This window comes from Vicugna pacos, chromosome 13, assembly GCF_048564905.1.
Source record: "Vicugna pacos chromosome 13, VicPac4, whole genome shotgun sequence".
Classification (NCBI taxonomy): Eukaryota; Metazoa; Chordata; class Mammalia; order Artiodactyla; family Camelidae; genus Vicugna; species Vicugna pacos.
The window spans coordinates 50,969,326-50,982,077 of record NC_132999.1 but is presented as its reverse complement, the minus strand read 5'-3'; the positions used below and the strand labels follow the sequence as shown (position 1 = coordinate 50,982,077).

At 37.1% G+C, this 12,752-nt stretch overlaps 1 protein-coding gene across 9 annotated transcripts; it reads right to left on the bottom strand.

The window, feature by feature from the left end:
- Positions 1-260: 260 nt before the first annotated feature.
- On the bottom strand, positions 261-12,512 carry SRSF10 (serine and arginine rich splicing factor 10). Of its 9 annotated transcripts, XM_015239792.3 has the most exons (7): positions 12,221-12,512; positions 10,570-10,674; positions 6,852-6,955; positions 5,400-5,562; positions 5,119-5,172; positions 4,884-4,985; positions 261-1,560 (listed from the first exon to the last, which is right to left on the bottom strand). In XM_015239792.3, the coding sequence occupies exons 1-7, from the start codon at positions 12,283-12,285 to the stop codon at positions 1,500-1,502; spliced, it is 654 nt and encodes a 217-aa protein (XP_015095278.1). In that variant the 5' UTR covers positions 12,286-12,512; the 3' UTR covers positions 261-1,499. The 9 variants fall into 9 exon arrangements, with proteins under 9 accessions (XP_015095278.1, XP_072831220.1, XP_006196835.1 ...); XM_072975119.1 differs by lacking the exon at positions 4,884-4,985 and having other exon boundaries at positions 261-1,793; XM_006196773.4 differs by lacking the exon at positions 4,884-4,985.
- Positions 12,513-12,752: the final 240 nt, after the last annotated feature.

The window sequence follows — 12,752 nt, the reverse complement described above, 5'->3', positions numbered from 1 at the left end:
GCCACTTACTTGCTGTGTGATCTTGGGCCAGTTTGAAAATTAAAAAAATAAAACAGGTAAAAATACCTTCATTTCTCCCTTAGGTGTATTCTGCTGTATTTTCAAAATCTTTATCAAAGGCTTAACCACTTCCATATTTTTAGGTAACTTTACACAAAGTCTTAAGTGTGGTAGAAACAGGACAAAAAAAATTTGCAAGTGATGAAATCAATGTACAGGTAAACTTCATATCCTAATAAGGAACTAAGGAATCCAAAACATTTTGTGATACTATAAAAGTTATTTATTCACTATACACAGAACATGTCCCCTATAAAATGTACATGTAAATCACTAAAAAGTATAATTTGGTGAACATTTTCTCAATTACAGAACAAACTAAATCAGTTGGGATAACAGCTCTCTGTCTGCCTCAAAGTAATCTAATTATAGCACCCAGTCTCCTTTATATCTGATGCAAAGTTAAATACTTATTTTTGGGATTATCTCCTAATGTGTTTGAGGAGGCAGTTAACAATTTAATATAACTCTAGTATATTACAGTCACTGCACAATAAATCATTTATTACAGATTAACATCATTTTTTTCATTATTTGTATTAATGGGATGCAAACAAATACTGAAATACTTTTAAATGGCAAATAACCACAAAATTACTTATCTTTGATAGTATATTGGGTTTTATAATTACACAGGATAAAATGGTGTAAAGTATTGTTATGAATAATACACCTCAAACAAAACAAGGAGGCCATACTGTATTGATTCACTAGATTGTGCTCAGTAGACATTTATTGAATAAATGAATTTTATCTGTTTTTCTCCCCAATTACCCAGTACAATTTTTGCCCACAGTAAGGGCTCAGTAAATGTTTGCTGAATATACTAACTAGGAAAGAGGTGAGAAGAGATGGACCCTCTTAGCTGGATGTGAAGTATTATAATTGGAATTTACAGGGGAGAGTGTTTAAGGAAGGTGTAAACTGCATGTGGCATACAAGTAAATAAACTCAGATGCCAACAAAGCAAACCATTAAGCAGAAAACACTGGCACTGGAACGAACAAAGGCAAGATTTGCCAATAGCAAAAACACAACTGACTTTAAGAAAAACTTTATATTGGACCATACCTTTTCTCACCCAATTCAGCTTGAGACAGACCAATAGAGGCACTGTAAGAGACTATGGCTGTCTTCCTTGATATTCAGACATCCTAGTTTCCAATAATTTAACATGGACCTGTTACCCATAAATCAATATAAACCTATGCAGACTTAGGGATTAGTTTCCACAAGTACAAAGTTGAATTTCCTTTTATTTGTCCTAAAATGCTTACTTTCAAACTTGAAGGGACTTCAATTATTCCATGTAGTTTCGATAACATTCTTTTATCTTTTCAGACCAGAGTCAAAATATTCGTACAGTATTCATACTGCAGCACCTTCCACCCACCCTTTGGTCGCTTGAACTGCCCTTCTTTGGTTCTTTTTCCGCTTTCTCAGATCTTTCTTGAAGTGTAGTAAGCAGAACTGTACTGGGTATTCCAGCTGCAGTTTGGTCTTAAATAAAAGAAGGATGTTTGTCAGTTTGGTTTTCTTTATTCTTCTCTGTGGTATACAGGATTTTGTTAGTTGAACTGGATGTAGCAGCTTACAGGGCCAAAATTTCAAGAGAATAGTATAAAAGTTCCCAGGTCTTTTCCCTGGGTTGTAACTTAACAGCTCATACTCTATGTAGCACCTTTCCTTTCTCACTGAAGCATTATCTGTCATTTTTCTTCTTGCTTACTTGGCTTCAAAAAAAAAAAATGCAGAGAGATCTTAAGTAAAGAGAGGTGAAGTGTCAGCCCTCGCTTGAGTCTCGATATGTCCTACTCTAATATTGAGCACAGTGCCAGACACAGTAGAAACTGAGTAATTGTACAACTCAACTATGTAACCCCAAATTAAAGCCCTGTGTAAGGATCCTCATCAAGTAACAGCAGGATCCCAACTATCATAGGTTCAACTATGAACAGTCCCTCTGAAGCTGTCAGTACGTCACTTGAGAAATAATATATAAGGTTCTCAAGAAAATAATCTGAGTCTAAAAATAAGTGACAAGTAAAAACAATGAAAACATCAGGCCTTAATTCTATACAGAGAATGTGAACAATTTCAATAGGCTATTTCCTCAATCTACTGTAACTATAGCTCATTTAAAAAAACCATCTTAAGGATCAGGCCTGGGCCCAAATTGTGGATCTGCCTTTTACAGTTTTTTGTGTCTCAATTTCCTTATTATCTGTGACATGGAGGAAATAAAAGTATCTTTCTCAGAGGGTCTTGTAACGAGCAAATGAGTTAACACATAAAGCTTTTAGAAGTGTCTGGCACATCACAAATACTCAATAAATATTAGCTATACTTGTCATTATAAAGTAGCTAGGACTCAACCACAAAACACCTAAACCAGTTCCCCAAAGTGACTATCACTTAATACTAACTGCTCACCAACATTCAATACAAAAATACTTTAAAACATGCCACAAACATAAGGCCCAATCCATCTTGTTTAGGATGGGGAAGAGCAGCATTATTGGTCCATCCAATAATGAAAATATAAACTTACAATCAGCTGACTCAAATTTCACTTTAATGTGTATCTTAACACTATCAATAACCTCTAAGTTATTTAACCCAAGGGGCTTAATAAGCAATCATGAAACAACTTTGACATTACATAGGAATTTTTAAGTACTATGTAAAAGATGTATCTTTCTGGCAAGTTCTATCATTTCCAAAGTAAAAGTTGTGCCTAGTGCAACACTGAGTAAAAATATTACTAAGTCTACAAAGGACTGTTTCCATTATTATTTTAGAATCTCATCCAAAACTATAATAATTCCAGTTAATCATTATTTCCTTCATTTTGTTTTTATTATAGCATGTTTGCTTAATTTACAGCAAGCAGAAAATAAGCTGGGTCTTGTTTTGATCCAAACATCGATGTTTTAAAGGTTGTACACAATATTTGTTAAAAAGAACATATAAAAATACCTTTTTAGAAGCTTCTATAAGAAAGAAAATACAAAGTTTAACCCCACAACTTTCCTCTTTGCTAGAACTGCAAACTACTGCTACAGTTTTAAATAGACTTTTTGTTGTTTAAACTATACATCCAGGAAAATCTAAAAAAATTAAAGAAACGTGCATATAAATGATTGCATAGCAGAACATGAACATTAACTGCAAACAGTAAAGAAAAGAAAGTTAGAAATACTATCAAATATACAAAGGTTCTAGAGTCAATCCTTTAAACACATTCCACAAACAGTATTTAAAAACCATCTTTTGTTCTTTACAGGCAAGGCCTAGATTACTAAAACCAAAATTGAAAAAAGTAATCCTCTAAAAAGGAATCGTTTCCTCACAACATCTCTTACTTATACCTGTAAGCAAGCAATCTAAAAATTTTAAAGATGCTAGCTTTTATTCTGAAATGAGACTGGACACGTCAAGTCACTTTTATTGCCCCCAAACTGATCTCTCAGAGAAATGCTAGAAATTATAAATTGTTAGGGTGTTATTTTTTTATTTTCATCAGGTACTACCAGGTACTACACTGATAAATCAAGAACTCAAGAGATGTGAGACTTTCTTAAAATTAATTTTTTTCCAAATTATTTTAAATTTCATGGCACCACAGAATCACTTAGGATGGGAGTGTTTGTTGTCTTTCAACTTGCCTCACATTAAATAAACTGAGGTGTGGACAAGCCTTCTTCATAAAGAGATGGGTAAATTTTGATACCAATGCACGCATGTAAGTGCTATAAGCATCAAAATTCCGTCTTTTTACTCTATGCATACACACAAACAAATCCTACTTTGAAACAATTTACTTGCTTTTAACAGCAGTAAGAAAACTAAGGATTATGGTCAACAATGCTCCTTAAAGTTTAGATTAACTACATAAGAGCATTCTTTTCCCCTTAAAATTACTTCTGCCATCACAACCTGCCCAAATTTTAAGGTGAGTTTTTCCAACGTTTGTATGTTCCAAATCTTCACAGAAACGAGAAAAAAGCAGTGAAGGCTCCATGTTTCAGTCAAAAACTCAACCTCCCTGAAAATGCTACTTAACCTAGTTGGCATCATTCCCCAAGACAGTGAGGTTAACAGAAGAACTATTCCACACTGTGCCATAAATTACTGTCACGGGCCTAGACATCTTGACAAGATTAAAAAAAGGTCCACCCTGAACCTAAATGTGTCTGGTCGGTCAGTGTTGTACTGTGGCTACAACTTCACTTTTGTATCAGTCTATCTTATTAGCAAGCTACATTTCTAGGTTAACAGTTCTACCAAATATGGATATGAAAGTTTATTTTTAATAAGACAATGTTGCAAATTATGGTCAACCAACATCTTTTCACCAATACTTCAAGCATAAAAAAATGAGAATCTTTACAAAAATATACAGAGACACCACAAATTGGTAGCTGCCCATAACATTAAACAAACTGGACTCTTAAGAGTGGCTTCTCAACAGCATATCATTTTAATTATAACCATTGCCTGGTACAGGGAAAACTGACAAGTGTATTTTTAAGCATCATTGCAACATTGTATTCCTGATAATTTAAGTAAACCAAACTATGAGTAAATGAATGATACATGCCTAAAAATATCATGGTTTATACTATCAGTGGCCACTGGACTTAGGACTAGTCCAAGACCTTGATCTAGATTTTGACCTAGACCTAGACTGTGATCTTGACTGAGATTTGGATCTAGGTGGTTCTTTTTTCCTTGATTCCTTTTCATATCTTGAGCCAGACTTATAATGTGTTTTGGAATCTGTTTTAGAGGTGCCTCTAGTTTTGGTGTGAGATGCAGACCTAGAACGTGATTTAGCCTTCATTTCTTTCTTGGGCTGGGACTTGGACCGTGATCTTGAATTGGATTTAGATCTTGAAAAAGATCGATTTCGGTGTTTGAATCTTTCAAAACAGAGGAGAGATACAATTAGAGTAAAAATTAGATTCTATATTAATCAAATTTGTTATTTTTAGAGCAAAAGTTCACTCTGAAATTGAAAAATGTACAAGTCTTTTTCAAAGCAAAGTTATTTACCTATCATTGTCGGAATGGCTTCTGCTACGCCGCGGTCTTCCAGTCGGTCTACTGCTAAAAAGTATATCAGAAAAAGCAAACAGTGACACATGTCTATTTACAAAGTCTTTTAAAGTATCTAATTAAAAAAGTGAACCACAAAACTTTTAAAATGAAGCACTAAAATATTTTAGTCTCAAATCATACAATGTACATAATTAAAAGTACACACACACACACACACAAAGGCTAACAAACATAGATCTTTTCTGACAGCACTGTGCTACACACATCACACTTACTTTCTAGGACTATAAGATCTTCTATAGTTGTAATCAAAGGACCGACTTCTTGATCTCCTCCTTTCGTAACTTCGGCTTCTAGAACGTCTGTATCTGTCATAATCATCATACCGTGAAGAACTGTACACATTCCTCCCTTCCTTGGCTTTCATCTGATTTGGAGCTATAAAATACATAGAAAAGAAATATTTACAAACATTAAAAACTCAGTATTTAAGCCTTCAAAGTACAGGAAAAATTCCTGCATCCTCTTCTCTTATACCCCTAAATCTGTGTCAAGGTTAATTGTGAATATTAATCTTGGAAAAGTTATCAGAAGACTGTTTTATGTTAAAAATGGTACTCTCAAGTATCTCCACAACTGTTTTGTTTCAAGTACCTCTTGCCATCTAGCTTGCTGTCCAAAAATGTGCCAACTACTTTACATTAGGAAAATACAACATGAAAGTAATTTTTAAATTTCAAATTAAAGTACGAATGACTTCTGAACCACACACTAACTTGGAATTATCCTGTCATGGTTTCCATTCATTAGGAACACAGTTAACAATGACAAAATACTTATTGGTGGCCTATGAACGATGTGCAGTGTCAAAATACAACAATATAGTTACACATTTCTGAGAAACCACGACAAAGAAAAGCCTAAGACAACATTTACTGAATGCCTTAGACACACTCCCACTATAGGACTGACTGGACAGTCCTCAATTCTTACATTATCTCATTCAACCCTATGAAGTAGATACTTTAAGTATGTGTGTAAGTATGTATAAATAGGAGTGACTACCCAGGAATCCATCACTCAACTGAAGAACTAGAGAATCACCAATAGATTGGGTCTACCTAAGGGCTCCTCCTCTCTCCAGCAGCTACTTTCATCTCTCTGAGTATCTTGCTCAAGGTAACATAATGGTTGAGCCAGAATTCAAACTCAGGTCCCTCTGATTCCAAAGTCTGTACTTTTGTGTCATCAGCATGTAGTTAATACCTGGTGTCTGCCTGCAGAGTAATAAAAACCAAAGTCTAACATAAAAACTATTCTAGGTTTAATGTTAAGTCCTTCCCAGTCTAATTCTATCTGTTCATTTCTACAGCCATGCACCCACACAATTATCCATAATGGTATCTTGAAGATCTTTAAGAAGGGAAATGGCTCAAGAGAATCAAAACCTTCCAAATTTTATTCCTTTTGATTCCACCCTCAGTATTATACATGCCACAACTGATAGCATTGATCTACTTTCTTAAACAGCCCAGGCATACTACAGTTGTTCTCAATCTTTACGTCTACGTTGAAACTGCAAAGTATTCAAGATACTCTATCTTCTCAAAAACTATCTTTTGGGATTCTGAGCAGATAGACAAATCACACAAATACTTTCAAGAGGCACTCTCAAAACAATGTCTAAAGACGATGTATTATACATAATTAGGTATAAGGGTACTTACTCTTCCGATCCCCCTGCGCAAACTGTATTTCAATTTGGCGTCCACAAATCCATTTTCTGTCCAAATTATGTAAAGCATCTTCGGCATCACGAACATCCTCAAATGTGCTAAATGTTAAGGGGCTTGAGAAGTTTTGCAAACTTTGATAATGAAAGTTCAGTTGGTAAGTCTGGAACAACTGACAATCTCTCAATATTATTCCAGAAAATCAACCAGATCGCACTTACTAGTTGGTTGATTCAGCTATAAACACTTTACAGTATTAAAGCACTTGTGGTTTCCTAAGGCATTAAGTTTGAAAACACATGTGAATACATATTATAAAGTTATTATTCAAGTAAGGTCTGTTATAGCTGAACTACCAAGTAATCCCATTAAAAGATTTTCCTGAGTTTTAAGAATTTTACAAAACAAAAGAAAAACAATTGCCAATTCTATTTTGTATGCAGAAATAAAAATTTCTTAAAATAAAACCAAAACTTTTTCATACTTTTGTTTCAAATGAAAAAAAGAAAATGCCAATAGTTCTTGTGTAAGCAAGCGGAATATACCTTACCTTACAAGAGATGAAAACATTAACCTCAAATTAATCTTTCTATTTTTCTCAGACAGATCTAACACGATCATTTCACGTAGTTGTCTTCCTTACAGCACTGGGAAGACTGGCACGCTAGCCACTTGTACGTATCAAGACAGAATCAAGCATACTTAAGACATAACTATACCAAAAGCACATTACATCCATGCACAGACTATAAAAGCATGCTGTCAAGAAATAAGACCATTTCCAAATATTCCTGGATTGGAAAGCCCTAACGTGACACTAAACATACAGCTTCCTGCAAAGTGTGCTTGGGACTGGTCTCAACTTGAAAATTTCAAGATAATGTAAGTCCAAAGCAGGAACTGCTAGTACCTGTTTTAGCTCTGAGAGGCTAAGCTGCCTTGTCCTCCCCTCTCAATGTAAACTTTACAAAGTTATTCTGGCCAAATTTAGCTCCTTTCCTAAAACCACCACTCTAATGGAAGCCAAGCACATATTCAGAGCAGTTTGATATAAAAGCTTTTGAAGGGGAGCTAGGTTAGGTCTGGATTTTCTTTCAGTACTAAAATTCACTATTCTAACTTGTCCATTTCTATTTCTCAAATTTGAGAGAAGAGTGCAGATCTTGAGTGCTGATTAAAAAAACAAAACAAAACAAAAACAAAAAACACACTCCTGAAGCAATACACTCCCTTCCAGAGTGATACTAATATTCTTTTTATTCCAGAGACTAAAAGGTCTGCTGCACTAGGTTTCCCACCCCCTTTTTTTTTTTGGTTCTGGAAGGACTTAAGAACCACAGCAGGGTCCCAGCTCTCTCTTCTGAGGCTACTGTGTATAGATAGGGAAGGAGAGGTTTTCTCAAGTCCTAAATCATTAGGCTTTCATCATGAAAAGACAAATGTTGATGGGGAGTTTAGAACCTAGAATACTGTAACTGAACACCCTCAAGGTTAATGAAATTGGGCTCTAAAATAATTAAAAGGAACAGTTCACTTAGTGGGTATACTACTTCATTTGTTACTTTGAGAGAGAATAACTTCCTAAAGGATTTAGATCAAGAAGTGTAAGTTATTAATGAGAGCAAATATTCCTCTGGGGCTATCCTCAAAAACAGAATCCTGGGCTGGATGAACCATGGCAAGGTTCTAAGAGAAGGCTAGCTGGGAATGGGGTCAGGTAGAAGAGGGAACCACAGCAGGGGCAGCTAAACATCATTCTGATGCCAGTTACATGAAGAAATTTGTACTCAGGGTCTTTGCAAAATCCTGATACCTGTTTCTTTTTAATTATATTAAGACCACAGAAGACTTTGTGTAAAAACAATTTCTATATATATATAATTCGCCCTTAGATTCCTTTGGATAATAACTCTTTTCTGTATTGAATCTCACATACTCTTGAGTCAAACTGTGGATCCTGGTTCCCAGGCTACCCCCTAATCAGGCAAAATCAGGTCAACATTGTAAGCCAGAATGCACTGTTACTTTTTCTTTTTTTAAACCAAGCCAGATATAGCTCTTATCCTCTCTGTAACAAAGCTTTGCAACCAATTCCCACAACTGTCCTTGATCACAGACCCTGAAGGAGTAGCTGATTTGGTATTTCCCTTAAGTCTCACTAGGACTCTGCTAAGTTTCAAGACATCCACTGAATTTAAGCAATTAAGAATTTTTTTCTAGCCTGAAGTCCACAGCTCAAACCTTTGTTGTCACAGGGAGATGATCTCTCTGAAGGAAGTAACGTCACTTGAAACTCTGGGACAGGGAACAATTTCCCTTAGATCTTGATTAGGTACCTATACCAAGGATAAAGGTCTTCTGCAACCCATTCTGGGCCAACTGATCATATGTGCTAAAGTAGTCAAGGCCAGCAGACTTCACAGAGCTAAGTTTCAGAAATGAGGAGTATGTGTGTGCCCCTAGCAGTCACTTTAAAATCTATAACCAGGTAGTGTCTCTAGTGGGTCTGACCTTGTAAAACCACCAGAGCTGTCTGTAAGTAGTTCCCCAGTGCAGGCACCTGTCTCTCCTTTAAGCACGGCTCTGTGAGGTCAGCTTGACCCCAGAACCTCATGCTATTCCAAAAAGCACTGCTACTACCCTATGGCATCTGACCACCTGGTCCAAAACAGAAATATGCAGGGTTTAAGCTTAACAAGATTACATCCTGGTACACTTTAACTTGACAAGCTAAGAGAGAGTGCATTTATACAAGACCACATCACAACATCAAAGGCCCACATAAATCAAGTTACAGGTTTTGTCACTAGACCAAACCAGAATAATTTTGAAAATTAACTGCTTACAAAACATTAAAAAAAAAAAGGAAAAAAGAAAAAAGGAAAATAGTTATTCTGTAGGATACATCAGGTATGACTCCTTTAATCTTGGCCATCATTCAACTTCATCTTGACCTTTAACTCTTTAAGTGCTTGTCAGAAGGACTTGTCATGAGATGCTTGGCCAAATATGACAGATGGCTTTATCTTTAACTTTGAAAAACAACCTTTTCCCCCTTTTGTAGATAAAGCGAGGCTTTGTCTCCCATTAGGCTTGTCCTTCTTCCAGCTTTTCTTTATATTTTCTTTTCCCAAACTCTCCCTTCTCTTCAAGCCTGATCCTTAAGAGGTCTTTGGCTTGTCTACTTGCCTTAAGTGTTGAACTCTACTCTAAAGGTTCTTTCATGCTTTCTCTTTGGGGTCGCCATAACTGTACAGCTTTACATTCTCTGAGGTAACAACAGAGGACAGCAAATTAGGGGACAATATAAAGAAGTTTACCTCATTGTTATACAATTTGTTTTTGATCAAGTGATTCAAATTAACAAACAAGAATACCAAGCTTTAATTGCTAAGCACAAGAACATATTAACTTTTAATCTGAGTTACATTAAAGGTGGTAGCAACCAGAGTGTATTCAAATTTAAATCATATATTATAATCACTGATTTTAGTTTCAGCAGCAATGAATGGGAATTTAAATATTTTACTATTTTTGGATTAACTTTAAGAAATAGAGTAATGTGTGAGTCAGAATTAATTAAAAATTTTTTGAAGATATAAGACATTACAGGACAAAAAAAAAAAACTACTTTTTAGATGTTACCTCTTACATAAACTTGAATCTCAAACTTCAACACCCCTCACTAATCAGCCATCTGAAGAAAGGATATTGAACATATGCAAATCCTCTTGGACGGCGAGTGTAGAAATCAAGTGGAACATACACATCAACTATAGGACCATAACGACCGAATTCGCGTCGCAAATCTTCAGACCTAAAACATCATAAAAAAAAACCCCAAATTTTTATGTTCACTCTCTTAAAAGTTTCTTTGTAAGAAATAGATTTCTTTCTTAATATCTCAATTAATGAAAGGGACTGCTATGTTCCTGTGTGAGCTGAAAGACAAGCTTTCTAAATTTCAACATCAAGAGCCAACTGTAAGAATACACCACAACATGCCTTTTTGAAAAAGAAAGCTAGAAATTGTGCTGAACACTGGAATTTGACACAACATTGTAAAATGATTATAAATCAATAAAAAATGTTAAAAAAATGAAAAAAAAAGAAAGCTAGAATCCAAGATTTTGGAAGACAAAAACGTAGTTTGTAATAAAATCTATTACTATTTTACATTAACAACAGGCAAATGTTTAAGGAAACCTGATTACAACTTCTCTCTATTGTTCTTATTCACAGCCTTCATGTTTTGTAAAAGGTATAGTAGCATTAAATTGTATATAAGTATTGCTAATTTTTTTTTACAGAATCAAAGCAACTCTATTATTCTGAAAAATACCAAGCACTTATATTTTTACCCCCAAATTTTAGCGACAGGCTTACACACTTACTAGTAGGTAGATACGGTTTGAAAAATGAAAGTCACAAATATATAAAACTCCTTGATAAATGTCAAAATGACATAAAGGGGAAAGTTTCCTAAATGCTAGAGTAATTACTATTGCTTACTTTCTCACTTAAAAGTTAGGAAGAAAAATATAAATCACACAAGGCTACCAAAATTTTTTGATTTTTTTTCTTGGTTTAGAGTGATTATTTGTGAAAAAATAAAGTCTCATCTTGTGATAAGATCTTTTCCAAAATATTCTGCGACAACTCCAAGCAATTAAGGGAATTTCTGAGAACAAAGGCGCGGCCTGGATTAATCCAATTTAGCCATCAATTTCCTAACCGTAGAGGCTTCCTAAACCTCCCTTTTCAAAGGGTGATCAGTATTTCTGGGAAATGGCAAGAACTAACCCGTACCGTTTAACTGGGAGAATTTTATTTCTCTGATCTCAAAATTCCCTTTCCAACGTTAAAAAAAAAAATCACAAATAGAACAAAAAAAGGGTAGCAAATGCTTCGCCACACTCCCCACCCCCGATCCCGTTATTTTACTGCAAAGTAATTTTTTAACAAGAAAAAAAAAAAGATTTCTGGGCTGAGGGGGCGTGCACCCCAAAGAACGTGAACTTCAAGTCAATGGGGAGCGGATGTTCCGCGGAGGCGGAGGCTGGACGGCGGAAAGGAAGCGGGAAGGAAGGGCCCCCCGAACTGAGGAGGGGGAGGGGACCGAAACCCCGCCACGCGGCCCGCGCTCCCCGCCGCGGCCCGCGAAGACCAGCGGCGCCGCCCTCGCACCCACGCGGCGGTTGAGCCGGCTGCGCGGCCTAGTTTGGGCCCGAAAGCCGGTGCGGGACCCGCCATCTTCACCCTTTCCCCTCCCCCGGCCCAGGCCCAGCGCGCCGCCGCCTGGGTCCTCTCCCAGCGCCTGCGGCCTCCCTGCGTAGGCCCAAAGTGCTTCCCCTTGTACATACCTGGTGTCGTCGGCCACGTTCCTCACGAACAGAGACGTGTTGGGGGGGCGCAGGTACCGGGACATGACGGCGGCGTGAGTCTCGGCAGGAACACTAACGGGCTCAGCGAACCTTCGGCGGCTCCGGCGGCGGCTCCTCAGACACACACAGCCAGAAGGCTCCGCTACAGCAACTGCTTCTTCTCGCGAGACTTCACTCCCGCCTCCCCCCACCCCCACCTGGGCCAATGCCGGGACCTGCAACGGTTCTTTCCCGCGAGATCACCCGGCGAACGCCTGCGCATGCGGGCGGCTGGAGTACGTGCTGCAGTCTCGGTCTCATTCATTGGCTTCTGGGCTGCCTCCTTTTCTGCCCCTAGCCCGCTCTTTCTTTCTTTAGTACCTTATTTTCCCGCCCTTTTCTGCCTTGCACAACTTTCCCCCTCCCTCCCCACCATGCCAGGAAACAGATGTTTTAACCTATACGCCAAACTGTGTATTTGTTACAAACTGGCGTAGTTTTCCCTGTCTGATCCACGTTACGCCCTAGCTTT

Bases quoted from the DNA above. Each gene is read 5' to 3' on its own strand.
- SRSF10 (XM_006196771.4), bottom strand. From the start codon at position 12,285: ATGTCCCGGTACCTGCGCCCCCCCAACACGTCTCTGTTCGTGAGGAAC. The intron at 6,956-10,569 runs ATATCCTTTCTT...AACATTTAGCAC, and splicing joins AGAGGATTTGCATATGTTCA to ATTTGAGGATGTTCGTGATG. The intron at 5,563-6,851 runs GTAAGTACCCTT...TGTATTTTATAG, and splicing joins TGCGCAGGGGGATCGGAAGA to CTCCAAATCAGATGAAAGCC.